Source organism: Hypanus sabinus, chromosome 9, assembly GCF_030144855.1.
Source record: "Hypanus sabinus isolate sHypSab1 chromosome 9, sHypSab1.hap1, whole genome shotgun sequence".
In the NCBI taxonomy this organism is placed as follows: domain Eukaryota; kingdom Metazoa; phylum Chordata; class Chondrichthyes; order Myliobatiformes; family Dasyatidae; genus Hypanus; species Hypanus sabinus.
In genome coordinates, this window is record NC_082714.1 from 128721929 (window position 1) to 128741092 (window position 19164).

Here is a 19164-nt window from a genome sequence, read left to right on the forward strand (position 1 = left end):
TATGGCACTGCATAAAAATTATAACTGCACCTTCCTTGTTTTCACGGATGCAAATTGGTCTATGATGTGATCAAAGTCAGTTTTTTCAGTTTCTTCTCCTTCTACACTCAGCAGAGCAAGATCACAGAATCTGCCTTGACCCATGGAGGCTCTCGAATAGGAAAGTATTAGTTTTAACTTGCTGAATGATCTCTCACAGCTGAGGATGGAAACTGCGATGGTTAGTATTATCTGAAGAGCGAAGATTGGGGAAGACACTCTCATCTCCATACTGAACAATAAGTTCAAGAAGCTCTTCAGGTCTTGATATTTTAATGTTGACCCACCTTGATAGCAACATTCTTGAGTTCTCATCAGCCATTCTTTTCTTTCGTCTCTGATGTCTTTCAACTTCAGTATTCCATTCTTGACAGAGACCGACTCCTTCTTCAAGTGACTCATTGACCAACACTTCTCTTTCATCATAAAAGTGATCTCAGAGGGCTTTCAGATCCAGGGCAGCATCGTGGAAGTTCATGCTAGGATCCTGCAGCCTCTTTTGAATACGGTCAATGCGAATAAGTACTTTGATCCAAAATCCTAGCAAAATCAGAAAATCATAACTCAGCATGCGGTTGTACAGCTGCCTTGCGTCACTTCTTGTTTCACTGATCTTGTTTTCATTGTCTATCATGTCCTAGAGAACTTGAAATATCTCCTCAAGGTATTTGTTGACGGGCTTCACTCCTTCTGTCCTTACACTCAACCTGGTTTTGGACTCCGACATAACAAACGCAGGCACAGAGTTTTTGAGTTTTTCCCGGCACTGTGTTGAACGAGAGAAAAATACATAAAGAGCTTTGATGGTTCCAAAAACATGACCATCATTATATCCTGCTTGGCTGCATGTACTCCCACCAAGTTGAGTGAGTGATTATCGCAATTCTCAAACACTGCTTGTTTTTCTCACTTATTCTTTGATGAGCACCACATCTGTGTCCAGCCATCACAGCAGTGTTGTCATAGCACTGTAACCGACAATCTTGTAGCTCCATTTCATCCTTCTCTAGCTGTTTCAAGATGTCTTCAACCAAGCTCTCAGCATCCTTCTGGCTTACCTGGATAAAACCAAGGAAGGATTCTCTAACATGGACTGTTTTACTCTCAAATCAACTTCCACATACCTCACTACTTCTGACATCTGCTCACGGGTGTGCTTGGTCAGGAGTCGAGTCAAACATGAGACCATAGTACTTGGCTTTACCGATGTTTCTCAGTAAATTCTGGCGAACAGTGGATGCCATCATGTGGATGAATTTTTTCTGGACACCCGGTGAATGATAAGACGTGGATCCAGGGGACTTTCCAAATGAGTGAGGTGTTCTTTTATGACAGGGTCAAAGATGGCCAGTAGTTTCAGTAAGCCAAGGAAACATTGTGGGAACATTGAAGTCATCGTCTGGCTGAAATATCTCTCTTTGCAAAGCCAGATTCTGAGTCGCAAGGAATTTTATGCAATGAATGATTCTCATCAACATATCACGCCACTTCTGCTTTTCCTTCTCAATCTGTGACTGAAATACTGCGTCAATATCTCCTCTATTTCCAGCTAAATTTCTTTCCATTGTGTGAAGCATTCCCGATGATTTTTGCATTTTCACGAACACTGATCCTTTCAGGTGCTTTCCATTGGTTGAATCCACTTTCCTGCTCCAATGAGGATTGATGGTCTGATGGGGAATAGAGAAGACAACAGGTACAAAATGCAGACTTTTTAGAAGGGGAATAGACCAGTCATGAACAAGGCACTTCCTCACCATGACCATTTCCCAATTTCCTCTTGAAGCAAGTTTTGTTCATTGAGCAGTTATTTGTTGGTAGGAAAGGCCTCTCACTGTTCTGGAAATACATTGAACCCAGCTTTATTATTTCTGTTCTCAACACATCAGGCAGAATTGCTTTTCCAGTATCCTTATCGAATTTCAGAAGTCCAATGCCATGCTGTTCAATCACTTCTGGTATGACAGTTTGAGGCTCTTTGACATGATCCAGTTCATTAGGTTCATTGTTGTCAGGTTCAATCTCATCAGGTACAATCTTGTCAATAAACTCAACATCACCACCACCACCATTGTCTTCCTCTCCTGTCGTGTCCACATTCTCTGTGGAAGCCTCACTCTTAATCTCGTCATACTCGGATTTATCTGACTTGACTTCCTGCTTGGCTTGTGATGCATTTGTACTCGATCCACCTTTGGATTCTAACAAACTTGTAGTAGGTGCAGACGACTCCATGGAACATGTTGAACTACTTGTTCCGGGCTTTTCAAAGAAGGGCATGAAGAACTTGCTTGACATCTTGGCTTCCTCCACCTCCAACTTTCATCTCTTCCATCATTCAGCTCCACTTTCCTGCTTTGCGAAGAAACTTTTCATGGTCTTCTTACATAATGCTCTGAAATAAGGCCATCCTAGTGCTTCTCACCCCTGATAATCAAAGACAGATCATACATCTGAAGAACATTTTTTTCCACTATCCGAAGATGGTTTGTCTGGCTTTAATAGAAACTGCTCAGTGGCGCCCAGGGCACATGCCATACCTCAGATACGCCACTGACTGTAGTAATGCTTAGTTGATTGAGTTACTGTCAACTTCCTGTCAGCTTGAACCAGATTGGCTATTCTCTTCTGACAGCTTTCATTAACATAGTGTTTTCACCAGTAGAACTACAGCTCACTGGATGTTTTTTGTTTCTTGCACTATTCTATGTAAACTCTAGAGATTGTTGTCTGTGAAAATCCAAGGAGATCAGTTTCTGAGATACTCAGACCACTCCATCCTACACCAACAATCATTCCATGGTCAAAGTTAATTTGATCGCATTTCTTTCCCATTCTGATGTATTGTCTGAACAACAACTGAACCTTTTGATCGTACCTGTATGTTTTAATGCATTGAGTTGCTGCCACATGGTTAGCTGATTGGATATTTGTATTAATGAGTGGGTATGCCTTATAAAGTGGCCACTGAGTATATGCTCAATTGGAAGTAACTATGTTTTCCCATCATAATTTGTCTGATAAATATAGAGGAACAGAGGAATGTATAAGGCCATAAAAAAATCTAAATATTTAAATATATCAATACTTAAAGTTGTAAGTGCCATGTGCTAGAAAATGAATTAGAATTTTGGGCATATGGGGATACAAGCACCATTATCAGGATATAGCCTTGGTACAGTAGGCTTAGGAGTTTATTACATAATAAGAGATGAGGGGCATTTTCAGTGTATATTGTGGAATCACCATTGTGGTTATTGGGAAGAAAATCTGATCATGAGAGGATGGTTCAAATACTATGTTATCAATAAAGTGGGATAGACAAGAAAATTTAACCAATTCTGTATTCAAAGATCTGATTGTAACTAGGTTTAAAAGTATTTTTTGTGGTTGAGAGTTGTTGACAAACTAGGGAAGGAGATGAAGAGAATTCTTTAAACACAAAAATTTGTTGGAAATTTGAATCTTTTGCTGCATCCGTGTCCTGTACATCTTTAGTATGATCAGAAAACGCTGCTGGCTATTAAATATACTGTACAGCAATTCCACCTCACTAGTGAACTGTTGGACTGCAGAGGAGCTCCACAGCTTGTGCTTACTGTGCACGCCATTGGCTGCTACAGATTTCTGCAAGAGGCGCCGTCAAAAGTGGTGCGCACAAAAGTTAAAGAGAAGAAAGCACGCTGGGAACCAGGAGCGACTTAGATCAAAGCCTTTCAGGCAGCTCTCCCATCGTTCCTACTATAAACATCCATTCACTTGAATATAAACTGGACTACCTGCACCTGAGACTGATCCAGCGGGAGATGAAGAACATCTGCACACTAATTCTCACGGAAACTTGGCTTCAGGACTTGATGCCAGGTGCGGCCATCCAGGTGGAAGGTTTCAGCGTGTTTCAGGGTGACAGGAGCCCAGCGATCTCAGGCAAGACCTGTGGTGGCAGTATCTGCATATATCTAAATGAAAACTGGTGTACGGATGGTTTAACAGTGGCATCCCACTGTTCACCAATAATTGAGTTCATTTTTGTGAAATGCAGACTTTTATATACCGAGGGAGTTCACAGTTGTGTTGGTAAGTGTATATATCTCCCCCTACCCCCCCCCCCCCCACTAATGCTGGCAAGGCACTGCGTGAGCTCTGCAGTGCATCAGTGACTTTCAAATCTTCCTTGTCTCTGGTGATTTTAACCATGCAAACCTAAAAACAGTCCTGCCTAAATTCCACCAGAATGTTGGTTCTGCTACCAGAGGTGAAAATGCACTAGACCTGGTTTATACTAACATAGGTGCATATAAAGCAACTCCCCATCCCCACATTGGGCTCTAGGATCACTTATCTGTAATGCTAATTCCAGCTTACAAACGACTGATCAAAGGGCCAAACTGGTTCTAAAGTGGTGAAAACCTGGCCTGAGGGGGCAATGGCAGTACTGCAGGACTGCTTTGAAAACAAAAACTGGAGAAGGTTCAGGGAGGCTGTTACCAATGGCAACCACGTTAACATCAAGGAATATATGGATTCCGTGACCAGCTACACAGAGAGGTGTACTGAGGATGTTAACATCACAAGCACACAAAGGTGAGGGCAAATCAGAAGCCATGGCTTAACTGCAGAGGTCCGTGCATGGCTGAGGGATTGTGATACTGCCTTTAAATTGAAGGATGTGACAGCTGTCAGGGAAGCAAGAACTGCTTTTCCACTCCATTAGGACAGCGAAATGGGAGCATTCTCAAAGAATTTATAGCCACTTCTCCAATACCAGAGACACGAGGCGCCTGTGGCAGGGAATTCAGAGGATTACAGACTTCAAGGCTACCCTGCACGTCAGTGACCAGGATGCTTCACTCCCTGAGAGGCTGTATGTATTTTATGCCTGGTCTGATGCACAGATCAAGGTGCCTGTGAGGTTCACGTACCTTCCCCCAGGGAGCAGACACTCCGTTTGGCTGAAGCTGAGGTGAGGATGACCCTGGCCAGAGTCAACCCATGCAAAGCTATGGAGCCCAATAATATACAAGGTTGGGTTCTGAAAGACCACCTAACTGAGGTGCTAATGGATTCAACATCACTCTGGAACAGTACGTTATCCCCTTGGTTTTTAAGGCGGCAATTATCATTCCAGTGCCAAAGAAGGTGACAGTAATCTCTCTAAATGACTATAGTCCAGTGGTATTAACATAACCAATGTGAAATGGTTTGAGCACTAGTCATGGAGTGCATTAAAGTCTTCCTCCCAGCTACAATGAACCCTTTCCAGTTTGCTTATTGCTCAAGTTGATGCACTACAATGCAGTAACTTCTGCCTCCACTCTGTCATGTCCCTACCTGGAAAATGGGGTCTCAAATACCAAGCTGCTATTTTATAGACTTCAGTTCGATGTTTAACACCATCATACCCCAGAGACTAATGGGGAAACTGTCAGTGCTGGGGTCTCAACACCTCCCACTGCAACTGGCTCCTGGAATTTTTAACAGAAAGGCCACAGTCAATGTGTGTGGGTAACAACGTCTCTAGTCCTATTATGCTGAACACGAGCGTTCCCCCGGGCTGTGTGTTCAGCACACTGCTGATCCATGATTGTATCACAGGATTCAGCTCAAACTGTGCCATCGTGTTTGCAAATGAAACGATAAGACGGAGTACGGAGTGGAAGTAGAGCAGCTGGTGGATTGGTGTGAGATGCAAACCCTAAGTTTGAACATGGAGAAGACCAAGGAAATCGTTGTGGACTTCAAGAAGGTGCAGATGAACCATTCCCTTCTGCAAATGCATGGAGAGAGTTATGTGCATCAAGTTCCTGGGAGTTCACATCACAGATAACCTCATCTGGTCTCTTAATATCACCTCCCTGAACAAGAAGGCACAGCAGTGCCTCCGTTTCCTAAGGAGAAGCTCCTTCTCACCCACCCTTGTCATCTTAATTGAATTTTATAAGAGCACATTGAGTGCGTCCTGACAAGTTGCATCTCCATCAGGTATGTGAGCAGCTGAGCATTGGACCAGAAGTCCTCACAAAGGACTGCGAGAAACGGCTGAGAGGATCATTGGGGTCTCCCTTCCATCCATTGGGGACATTTATCAGGAGCACTGTGTATACCTGGTCCTTAGTATTATTAAGGATCCTGCCCATCCATCCAGCATACTCTTTGATTTTCTACCAGCAGGCAAGAGACTCCGATGCATAAAAACAAGAACAGTCAGGATGAGAAACAGCTTGTTCTCTCAGGCTTCTGAATTCCCTGCCGCATTGCATTCAAACTGGTTAATCTGTTCTCTATCTTATGATATTTAATTTAGCACTTATTTTATTTATGTGTAATTCATCTGTAGATTTTATCTTTACTTTCATAAGTTATTGTGTGTTGTATGCACTACGGTGCTTTACACCCTGATTTGGAGAAACATTGTTTTGTTTGACAGTATACATGTATATGCTTAAATGATAATAAACTTGAACTTAATAAATGTTTGAGGCAAGGGATATTGCATCTTTTCAAGAGAAATTGGATAAATACTTCAAGCTACTAAATGCAGGTCTCCAGAAGAAGAATCAGGCAGTGGAATTGGATTTTTCTCACTATTGGCCTATTTAGATCTAGTGACGAAATGGACACCATTCTTTAACTTTATATAGTTCCATGCATGTTGGGAGAGTTTTAAAAAGTTGAAAGTGCAGCTGTCACACATTGACACTGGTTCCCAAGTGTACCTTAGATGTATGTCCCCCATTAGACAATAAAATAGAGGAGCAGAAGTGGGTCTTTTGGTCCATTGAGTCTGCTCCACAATTCAATCATGAATTATTTTTAATCAACCCCATTCTCCTACCTTCTCTCCATAATCAATAATCCCATTATCAAACAACAACCTATCAATCTCTGCCTGAAACAAACCCAAAGACATGTCCTTTACAGCCCTCTGTGGCAATGAGTTCTGCAGAGTTCCACCCTTTATCTAAGAAATTTCTCCTCATCTCTTTTATTCTGAGTCTCTGCCTTCTTATGCTAGATTCTGCTCCTAATAGAAGCAACCACTCTATCCAAGCCTATCAGTATCCAATAGGATAATGTAGGATTAATTATCTTTTTCATCCTATGTGTTTTGGAATAAGGGTACATAGCATTGTTACTTTTTTTAATTCATTGAGGTCAGAAGAAAACTCTTGTATAAAACACATAACTGTACCCTAAGAGAGATCATTTGTGGTTGAGCTGACTAGAGTGAAGCTATTCTGGATAGGGTGTTGTGTAATAAACCGTATTTAATTAGTGAGCTTAAGGTAAAGGACCCCTTGTGAGTCAGTGATCATAATATGATAGAAATCACCCCGAAATTTGAGATAGAAGCTGAAGTCAGAAGTATAAATATTACAGTGGAGTAAGGGAAATTATAGAGGCATGAGAGAGGAGCTGGCTGAAGTTAATTGGAAAGGGACACCTGCAAGGATATTCATTGAACAGCAATGGCTGGAGTTTCCGAGAGCAATGCAGAAGACGGAGGATAGATACATCCCAAAGAAAAAGTATTCGAAAGGCAGGATGATGCAACTGTGGCAGGCAAAGGAAGTCAACTACACCATAAAAGCAAAAGAGCGGTTACTTTTTCGGGTATATAAAGTGTGAAAGAGGCTAGAGCAGATATTGGACAGCTGGAAAATGGTGCTGGAGAGGTAGAATGGAAACACAGAAATGGTGGACAAACTGAATAAATATTTTGCATCAACCTTCACTGTGGAAAATATTAGCAATATGCCAGAAGTTTGAGAATGTGTGGGAGCAGAAGTGAGTGCAGTTTCTATTACCAGGGGAAAGATGTTTGGGAATCTGAAAGGTCTGAAGGTAGATAAATCACCTGGATCAGATGGACTACCCCCTAGAAATTATAGACCATTTAATCTGATCTCAGTGGTTAGAAGATGTTGGAGTTGATTATTAAGGATCAGGTCTCAGGGTGCTTGGAGGCACATGATAAAGTAGACCAAAGCCAGCATCATTCCCTTAGGGAAAATCTTGCCTGAAAAGATATGTTGGAATTCTTTGAAGTAAATAACAAGCAGGATAGATAAAGCAGAATCACTTGAGGTTCTGTACTTGGATTTTCAGAAGGCCTTTGACAAGATGCCACACATGAGGCTGCTTAACAAGCTATGAACCCATGGTATTATAGGCTAGGTCTTCAGATGTATTGAAGACAGAGGTTGATAGGTTTTTGGTTATTCTGAACATTCCAGGAAGGCATGAGAATGGGGTTGAGAAGAAAAAATAATCAGCCATGATGAAATTGCAGAGTAGACTCGATGGGCTGCTCTATTTTCTAATTCTGCTCCTATGTCTTATGGCCTACAACAGAACATACAAAAGTACTGCATAGCTACAGGCCAATGTAACTAATTACATTTGCATGAACATGGTCTGTATCCTATTTGTAAATGGATGCAAGCAATTGGTATCATATCTTCTTGTTTAGCTGCCTCTGGCACCACGTTACAGGCTCCTGCCTCTGGCATTTAGGGCATCAATGAAGGTCATACATTTCTGACAGTTTTCATGGCTTTCTTCATCATGTGATAGCTTCCTTGGTTTTCAGTCATGCAAGTCCCAGGTAGAGATTTGGGAATACCATTGCACTCAGTTGTAGAAGGTTTTGTCACTATTGATTCAGTAACAAGTTTGTTTTCCTATCAGTGTTCTCCTGATCTGAACCCCTGAGCCTGGAGGACTTGTGAGCCACTCTTAGTATGTCCTCTACTCTTTCATCTGTTTGGCATAAGTGACCCAACCAAGAGCCAAAGCATAAAGCACTGACTGCAGCCAACATAGCCATCTGGATCATTGAGGCACCCAAGCCTCCAAACCACGACAAGGTTTTGGTCGTCATGGAGATGCTGCTAATCTATGCCTTCTGTTCTATTGACACTTGCACCTAGACTAAATGACTATCTGACCTACCTATGACCTTCATAATTTTATATCAGATCTTAGTGTAAGACCTTCCAGAAAAAAACTAATTTGTCCAACCTCTCCTTATAGCTAATACTCTCCAGTCTATGGATGCAATTTAAATAGTTAAATCCAAAACAAAGTACATATTGTTTGGAATGTTCCTTACTTGCACTTGCCAGTTAAGTTCCAGGTATTATATTATGTTCATGACGTATAATGTTTCAATGGTGTTTCAGTGGAATAGCAGTTCCTGTTAATGTTAAACAAGCTTTGTCTGGATTGTGAAATGCCAGACAAGTTGTTAGATTATGAAAAATTGATAACAATCATGAAGTCTGTAATAACTCTGTACATTAGAGTACATTAGATCTACACTCTCTTGATCTTTAAGGTTTTACAGTCAATAATCATAATCTTTAATTGGGAGCAGCATGTGGGTTGTATGAAATGTTCTGGGGAAACAAGTAGTATTGACAGAGTTCCAATCAAATTGCACATAAAGCAACACAATAATTACCATATACTTAAATGTTCCAAAGGAACTTTATTCACAAAACCTTTTCCAGGTTTTGAAATACACAGCTAATCTTATACAGTACAGTTAAAAATTGCAGTGTTCAGATGTGCAAAGCTGATAGAGACCTATCCATAAAATCAAGGCTGTAACTGCTGCCAAAGCTGCATCTATCAAATACTGACTTGAAGAGGGTGAATACTTTTATATTTGTAATTAATGTAGATCACTTTGTGGAGATCTGTTTTCACTTTAACTCAGAAGAGTCTTTTTCTGTTGATCAGTAGCAAATTAAATCCACTATGATTCAATGTTGCAAAATAGTAAATCATGAAAACTTCCCCGGGGGGGGGGGGGGGGGGGGGTGGAATACTTTTTATGGGCACTGCAGTTCAATTGGTCACGGCATTTAATCTGTTTTCTCCATTTCTGCAGAATTTTCCCTTTGGAAAACACATAAATTACATTGAAAAGAAAAAATAAAGCTGTTTTAAGTATTATTTGTAAAACATGAAAATCACTTTGATGCTATTCTTGACTGATATTTTTATTCTAATATTTACAATTATTTCGCACTGTAAGCCATATTAAGTTGAGAGCATTAAAGAGCGTCATTGTTTTCTCAGCTGTCTAATGTACACACCTATATTGAAATGCAGTTCAGTTTACAAACTTATTCTTTGTCCTTCTATCCTTCCAGGAGAGTAAAATGTGCCCTCGATGCAAAGGAACCACCACCAGAAGATACTTGAGGCAAGTTTTCTTTGAAACAGATAATTCACAAGGCTATGACGGACATTCATGAATGAATACAGCTTGAATATGATTCTCAGAGAGTGTCAAAGTGTAGGACTGTAATTTGTAGCAACCATTATCATTTTTTTTGTAAAAGGCACAGAGTATGTGAATAATAAATATTTTGGTCAAAAAACAATATTTTTACTAAGTACACTGAATGTTTTGACATGATTTTGTGGCATAACTGTCATTTTGATTTTTTCACCTAAGTTATGATTTCATAAAACATTTACACTGCATTGAGAAAGCAAATATTTTCTCATTTTACTGTCTCAATTTCTAAATTTAAAATATTGAAGTAGAATTTTTGAGTTAACATACAAAACATTATGCATCATGTCAAATCAAAAGAAACCTGTTAACAATTTACCAAAAATTAAAACCAAATTGTGAAGCTGAAAAAAGTATTCATCCGCTTGGTAATTACTACAGACATATTTTATTGATCCCGAGGGAAACTGGGTTTTGTTACAGCTGCACCAATGAAGTATAGTGAAGAAGTATAGCAATATAAAACCATAAATAATTAAATAATAAGTAAATCTTGCCAAGTGGAAATAAGTCCAGGACCAGCCTATTGGCACAGGGTGTCTGACACTCCGAGGGAAGAGTTGTAAAGTTTGATGGCCACAGACAGGAATATATCAATTCCTAATATTCCTATGACGCTCAGTGTTAAATTCTGGCTGAATGTACTCCTGTGCCTAACCAGTACATTATGGAGTGGATGGGAGTCATTGTCCAAGATGGCATGCAACTTGGACAGCATCCTCTTTTCAGACACCACCGTCAAAAGTCCAGTTCCACCCCCACAACATCACTGGCCTTACGAATAAGTTTGTTGATTCTGCTGGCGTCTGCTACCCTCAGCCTGCTGCCCCAGCACACAACAGCAAACACGATAGCACTGACCACCACAGCCTCATAGAATATCCTGAGCATCATCCGGCAGATGTTAAAGGACCTCAGTCTCTTCAGGAAATAGAGACGGCTCTGACCCTTCTTGTAGACAGCCTCAATGTTCTTTGACCAGTCCAGTTTATTGTCCATTCGTATCCCCTGGTATTTGTAATCCTCCACCATGTCCACACTGACCCCTTGGATGGAAACAGGGGTCACTGGAGCCTTAGCCCTCCTCAGGTCCACCACCAGCTCCTTAGTCTTTTTCACATTAAGCTGCAGATGATTCTGCTTGCACCATGTGACAATGTTACTATGTTAAGTTTCCTCAGGAGCAATATATTATCTTACCAACTTATCCAATTTGTTGATGTAGAAAACTGGATGATCACCTGTTTTCAATTAATTCATAAGAATAAATAAGGTAAGGTCCAATAGTATGATAGATTTTCAATAGACTGAACCAAAATTAAGACAAGAGCATTCAAGACAAATCAAGCAATTGATAATAAAGAAGCATATTCTGGGGAATGGTAAAAGACTATCTCAAAGGCACTGAACATACCTTGGAGCTCAGTGCAATCTATTGTGAAAAGTGGATAAAATATGAAACCACATCTACACTGTCTTGTTCAGGCTGTCCCTCTATACTTAATTACCAGAGAAGCATGACACTGTAAGAGAGGCGACTAAGGCACCAACCATCATTCTGAGTGATCTGCAGAAACTAGTGGTTGCAACTGGAGATGAAGTTCATGGCTCCACAATTTTTAAGACCTTGCACAAAAAGGGTAGTTATTGGAGAGTGGCAAGGAAATAGCCCTGGCTTAAAAAAAGGATATCCTTGCCTGTAAAGACTTTGCGAAGTATCACTTAGAAGATTCTGTAAGTATGTCAAAGTTCTTGTGGATGAATGAGATTAAAGTGGAACTTTGTGGCTTCAACATTAATCAGTATGTGTGTCATAATTCTAACACAGCCATTGGCCCGGTAACTCCACCCCTACTGTAAGGTATGGTAGAGTTAGCATCATGCCATGGGGATGCTTTTCAGCAGCAGGGGCTGGAAATCTGGTCAGGATTGGTGGAAGATAAATGCTGCTAAATATGAAGATACCCTGGATAAAAACATCAGTAAGACTAAAGAACTGATTGTGGACTTAAGAAAGGAAAAGACGAGGGAACATACAGAAGTGGAAAGAGATCCTGGGTGTTAATATTTCTAAGGATGTAACCTGGACCCAACATATTGATGCAGCTGTAAAGCAGACAAGACAGCAGCTATATTTCATTAGAAGTTTGAGAAGATTTGGTATGTCACCAAATACACTGGCAAATTTCTATGGGTATACTGTGGAGAGCATTTTACTGGCTGTATCACTGTCTGGTCTGGTATGGGGTTAGGTGGGGCTACTGCACAGGATCAAAACAAGCTGCAGAGAGTTGAAAAATTAGCTCCATCATGGGCACTAGCCTCTGTAATCTCCAGAACCTCATCAAGGAAAGGGCTCCCACCATCCAGGACATGCCCTCTTCTCATTGCTGCAATCAGGGAGGAGGTACAGAAGCCTGAAAGCACACACTCAACAATTCAAGAACAGCTTCTTCCCCTTTGCCGTGCAATTTCTGAATGAACACTAAACCCATGAACACTACCTCACCACTTTTTACATACACATACATACATACATACACACACACTTACTGTAACTTTCAATTTCTTTCTCTATTATCATGAATTGCATTGTACTGCTGCCACAAAAGTAACAAATTTCACAACATACATCAGTGATATTAATCCAGATTCTGATTCTGAAACCTGCTAGTCTCTTCCAGAAAGCTAAAACTGGATGGGAGAAAGTTAAGCAGGAGAACAAACTAAAGCACAATGCCAAAGCAGCCATGGAGTGGGTATAAATTAAGAAAATTGAAATCCTTGAATGGCCCAGTCGGAGTCATGACCTTAACCTGTTCGAACATCTCTGGCAAGTCTTCAAGATTGCTGTCCACTGCCATTCACCGACTAAGCTTGGACAATTTTGCATGGAGGAATGGACAAATCTTGGCCCAACACATTGTGCAAAGCTAATAGAGACTTATCGAAGAAGACTACTGGCTGTAATACAGTAACTGCGAGAGGTGGATGAACTAAGTACTGAGCAAACAGGGTGAATACTTTTGAACTGCTAACATTTCAGTTATTTTTGTTTTTCATGCTTTACAACTTTCTTTTTTTTGGGGCTCTACTGTGAAAAACAGAACATGTGATTCACAGCTAAATTGATAAAAATCCATGGTTGTAATGCTCACTTTTGTGAACAAAGAGTTGGGGCCTGAAAACAAGGCACTGTGTATGAATGCTCAGTATCAGAATCAGAATGAAGTTTATTATCACTGATGTACTATAGGTTGTAAACTTCATTTTGTGGCAGCAATACAATGCAATATATAAAAAATTTACAAATTACAAAAAGTAATTTATTTTTAAAAATAAGTTGTGCAAAAAGTGAGGTGGCATCTAAGGTCTGTTCGCAAATCTGTTGGCGGAGGGGAAGAAGCTGCTCCTAAAACTTTTGAGTGTATCTCTTCAGATCCTATACTTTTTCCCTGACAGTAGAGATGAGAAGAGGACATGTCCTGGATGGTGTGGGTCTTTAATCATGGGTCCTTTCCTGAGGCACTGCCTTTTGAACATGGTCTCGATGGTTGGAAGGCTCATGTCCATGATGGAGCTAGCTGAATTTACAACCCTCTGCAGCTTTTTCCTGATCTTGTACATTAATGTCTCTATTCCAGACAGTGACGCAACCTGTCGGGAGCAAGTTACAGCTTGTGATTCAGCTGGGAGCTCAGAGAATTCGACCGTGTAGGTAGGATTTAAGCCTACCTGGTCAATACCTGTGGAGCAGGGGGAACTGCGCAGGCGCGAGTGACGTCAGCGTCGAGCGCGCACTTTAAAAGGCAGGACTTCTTTTCAGAGCGGGCAGCGGAGTCCGTGGAAGCAGAGTCCTGGGCTTTGGCTAAGTGGGCTTCGGCGTAAGGGGACTTCAGTAAGCTTGTGTGATTGCTCGCTGAGGGGAAGAAGGTAAGGTTGCTAGGTGCTTTTTAGACTTATTCTTTTAATCCAGTTCAGGTATGGGAGAGACAGTCAGAGCAGTGGTGTGCTCCGTATGCAGTATGTGGGAGGTCAGGGTCAACACAGTTGTCCCTGATGACCACACCTGCAAAAGGTGCGTCCAGCTGCAGCTCCTATCAGACCGAGTTAGGGAGTTGGAGCAGGAGCTGGATGAACTACGGATCATTCGGGAGGTGGAGGCAGAGATAGATAGGAGTTATCAGGAGGTAGTCACACCAAAAAACCAAGAAGTAGGCAGATGGGTGACGGTCAAGAGAGGCAGGGGGAGCAGGCAGAGAGAGCAGAGCACCCCTGCGGCCATTCCCATTAACAATAAGTATACCGTACTGGATACTCTTGATGGGGATGACCTACCAGGAATTAGTTGTAGTGGTCCTGCCTCTGGCACAGAGGTTGAACCCTCAACTAGAAAGGGGAGGAGGGAAGAGAAGAGAGCGATAGTTTTAGGGGACTCTATAGTTAGGGGGGCAGATAGGAGATTTTGTGGGGCAGATCGGGAGTCTCGGATGGTATGTTGCCTCCCTGGTGCCAGGGTCCGGGACATCTCAGATCGGGTGCAGGCTATTCTTGAGAGTGAGGGCATGAACCCAGATGTAGTGGTCCATGTAGGGACCAATGATGTAGGTAAGGTGAGTGAGGGGGTCCTGCTTAGAGAGTTCAGGGAGTTAGGAGTGAAGCTGAAAGGTAGGACCTCCAGGGTGACAATCTCGGGATTGCTACCTGTGCCACGTGCGAGTGAGGCGAAGAATAGAATGATTATGCACATTAATACGAGGCTGAGAGCATGGTGCAGGAAGGAAGGGTTCAGGTTTTTGGATAATTGGTCTTTGTTCCAGGGACATTGGGATCTGTTTCGAAGGGATGGTCTACATCTGAACCGGAGGGGTACTAACATTCTTGCAGGAGTATTTGCCAGTGCTGCTCGGGGGGGTTTAAACTAGATGTGCAGGGGGCAGGGATCCAGATCCAGAGGGTTGGTCAGAAGGTGCATGGGGTTAAATGTGTACAAGGTTTGGGTGATCTTGAGAAGGTCATCAAAATTCAGGGTGCAATTTGCCCGATGGAAGTTCAAGGAGCTGGGTTAGGTACAGTAGACAGTGTTTTAAGCAAAGAGAGGAGGAATGGGCTAAGAATTCTATACTTGAATGCGCGTAGTGTCAGAAATAAGACAGATGAGCTTGAAGCTCAGATGAAAATGGGGAACTACGATATTGTTGGGATAACGGAGACATGGCTGCAAGGGGATCAGGCCTGGGAATTGAGTGTACCAGGGTATACGTGCTATCGTAGAGACAGAAATATGGGAAGAGGGGGTGGGGTGGCCCTGTTGGTGAGGAATGAGATTCAGTCCTTAGCAAGAGGTGACTTGGGAACAGGGGAAGTAGAGTCTGTGTGGATTGAGCTGAGGAACAGTAAGGGTAAAAAGACCCTAATGGGTGTTGTGTACAGGCCCCCAAACAGTAGTGTGGATATTGGGTACAAGTTGATTAGGGAGTTAACATTGGCATGTGCTAAAGGTAATGCAGTCGTTATGGGAGATTTCAACATGCAGGTGGACTGGGAGAATCAGGTAGGTGCTGGACCCCAGGATAGGGAGTTTGTGGAGTGTCTAAGGGATGTATTTTTGGAACAGCTTGTGCTTGAGCCAACCAGGAACGAGGCTATTTTGGACTTGGTGATGTGTAATGAACAGGAATTGATAAGTGATCTTGAAGTAAAGAAGCCATTAGGAAGTAGTGATCATAACATGATAAGTTTTTATCTACAATTTGAGAGGGATAGGGGCAGATCAGAGGTGTCAGTGTTGCAATTAAATAAAGGAGACTACGGAGCCATGAGGGATGAGCTGGCCAAAGTTAAATGGGCGGATGCCCTGGCAGGAAAGACAGTGGATCAGCAGTGGCAGATATTCTTGGGCATAATACAAAAGATGCAAATGCAGTTCATTCCAATGAGAAGGAAGGATTCAAAGAGGGGGAAGGGGCCACAGTGGTTGACAAAGGAAGTCAGAGATTGTACAGCATTAAAGAAAAAGAAGTATGACAGGGCTAAGATAAGTGGGAATACAGATGATTGGGAAAGTTTTAAGGAACAGCAGATCTTAACTAAAAAAGCAATACGGAGAGAAAAAATCAGGTATGAGCTCAGTTTAGCCAGGAATATAAAAGGGGATAGCAAAAGCTTTTTTAGCTATGTGAAGAGAAAGAAGATAGTTAAGAACAATGTTGGCCCCTTGAAGAATGAATTGGGAGAAATTGTTATGGGAAACAGGGAAATGGCAACAGAGTTTAATGCATACTTTAGATCTGTCTTCACCAGGGAGGACACAAGCAATCTCCCAGATGTATGGATGGGCCAGGGTCATAAGATATCAGAGGAATTGAGACAGATTGACATTAGGAAAGAAACTGTGATGAGTAGACTGGTAGGACTGAAGGCTAATAAATCCCCGGGTCCAGATGGTCTGCATCCGAGGGTTCTAAAAGAGGTGGCTCAGGAAATTGCGGATGCATTGGTAATCATTTTCCAATGTTCCTTAGATTCAGGATCAGTTCCTGAAGATTGGAGAGTGGCTAATGTTGTCCCACTTTTCAAGAAGGGAGGGAAGGAGAAAACGGAGAACTATCGCCCTGTTAGCCTAACTTCAGTCATGGGGAAGATGCTCGAGTCCATTATTAAGGACGAAATAGTGGCACATCTAGATGGCAGAAATAGGATTAGGCCGAGCCAGCATGGATTTACCAAGGGCAAATCATGCTTGACTAATCTGTTGGAGTTTTTTGAGGGTGTAACAAGGATGTTAGGCAAGGGTAAGCCAGTAGATGTTGTGTACCTAGATTTTAAGAAGGCATTCGATAAGGTGCCACATAGGAGATTGGTGAGTAAAATCTGAGCTCATGGCATTGGGGGCAGGGTTTCAACATGGATAGAAAACTGGTTGGCAGATAGAAAGCAAAGGGTAGCAGTGAATGGGTGTTTCTCAGACTGGCTGGAGGTGACTAGTGGGGTACCACAGGGCTCTGTATTGGGACCACAGCTCTTTACGATTTATGTCAACGATTTAGATGAGGGCATTGAAAACTATATCAGCAAGTTTGCTGACGATACTAAACTGGGTGGCAGTGTGACATGCGAAGAGGACGTTAGGAGAATACAGGGAGACTTGGATAGGCTGAGTGAGTGGGCAGATACTTGGCAGATGTCATTCAATGTGGACAAATGTGAAGTTATCCACTTTGGAAGCTGGAACAAGAGGGCAGAGTATTGTCTGAACGGTGTCGAGTTAGGTAAGGGAGAAATGCAAAGAGACCTAGGAGTCCTAGTTCACCAGTCAATGAAGGTGAATGAGCAAGTGCAACAGGCAGTGAAGAGGGCAAATGGAATGTTGGCCTTTGTTACAAGGGGAATTGAATACAAGAGCAAGGATGTTCTTTTGCATTTGTACAGGGCCCTGGTGAGACCACACCTGGAATATTGTGTACAGTTTTGGTCTCCAGGTTTAAGGAAGGACATTCTGGCAATTGAGGAAGTGCAGCGTAGATTCACTAGGTTGATTCCTGGGATGGCAGGGCTGTCTTACGCAGAGAGATTGGAGAGATTGGGCTTGCACACGCTGGAATTGAGGAGATTGAGAGGGGATCTGATTGAAACGTTTAAGATAATTAAAGGATTTGATAGGATTGAGGCAGGAAATATGTTCCAGATGTTGGGAGAGTCCAGTACCAGAGGGCATGGATTGAGAATAAGAGGTCAGTTATTTAAAACAGAGTTGAGGAAGAGCTTCTTCTCCCAGAGAGTTGTGGAGGTGTGGAATGCACTGCCTCGGAAGACGGTGGAGGCCAATTCTCTGGATGCTTTCAAGAAGGAGCTGGATAGATATCTGATGGATAGGGGAATCAAGGGATATGGGGACAAGGCAGGGACTGGGTATTGATAGTGAATGATCAGCCATGATCTCAGAATGGCGGTGCAGACTCGAGGGGCCGAATGGTCTACTTCTGCACCTATTGTCTATTGTCTATCAAAATGTTCTCCATAATACATCTGTAATATTTGCCAGAATCTTTCATAAAACACTATGCCAAATCCACTCAAACTCGTAATTAAATATAGTTGTTAGCATGCAGTCTGTATACATTGGTATGCAAAAGTTTGGGCACCCCGGTCAAAATTTCTGTTACTGTGAATAGTTAAGTGAGTAGAGGATGAACTGATCTCCAAAAGTCATAAAGTTAAAGATGAAACATTCCTTTCAACATTTTAAGCAAGATTAGTGTTATTTTTGCGTTGTACAATTTTAGAGTGAGAAAAGGAAAGGAGCGCCATGCAAAAGTTTGGGCACCCCAAGAGATTTGAGCTCTCAGATAACTTTTACCAAGGTCTCACTCAGACCTTAATTGTTAGGGCTATGGGTTGTTCACAATCATCGTCAGGAAAGGCCAGGTGATGCAAATTTCAATGCTTTATAAATACCCTAACTCCTCAAACCTTGTCCCAACAATCAGCAGCCGTAGGCTCCTCTAAGCAGCTGTCTGGCACTCTGAAAATTAAAATAGATGATGCCCACAAAGCAGGAGAAGGCTATAAGAAGATACCAAAGCGTTTTCAGGTAGTCATTTCTTCTGCTTGTAATGTAATTAAGAAATGGCAGTTAACAGGAACGGTGAGGTCAAATTGAGGTCTGGAAGACCAAGAAAGCTTTCCGAGAGAACTGCTTGTAGGATTGCTAGAAAGGCAAATCAAAACCCCTGTTTGATTGCAAAGACCTTCAGGAGGATTTAGCAGACTCTAGAGTGGTGGTGCACTGTTCTACTATGCAGTGACACCTG

General features: G+C 42.0%; 1 protein-coding gene across 6 annotated transcripts in view; it reads left to right on the top strand.

Annotated features, from left to right (window-relative positions):
* rtel1 (regulator of telomere elongation helicase 1) overlaps nucleotides 1–19164 on the top strand; it is a 194472-nt gene that overhangs the window by 157530 nt on the left and 17778 nt on the right. For 5 of the 6 annotated variants that reach the window (XR_009514082.1, XM_059980542.1, XM_059980540.1 and 2 more), the window contains one exon: nucleotides 10203–10255. Coding sequence is in view for 5 of the 6 variants with exons in the window: in XM_059980540.1 (XP_059836523.1) it covers nucleotides 10203–10255 (53 nt within the window). In the remaining variant the exon portion in view is untranslated. Of the gene's footprint in view, nucleotides 1–10202; nucleotides 12052–19164 lie in introns of those variants that run through there. The other variant, XM_059980541.1, reaches the window with a different exon arrangement.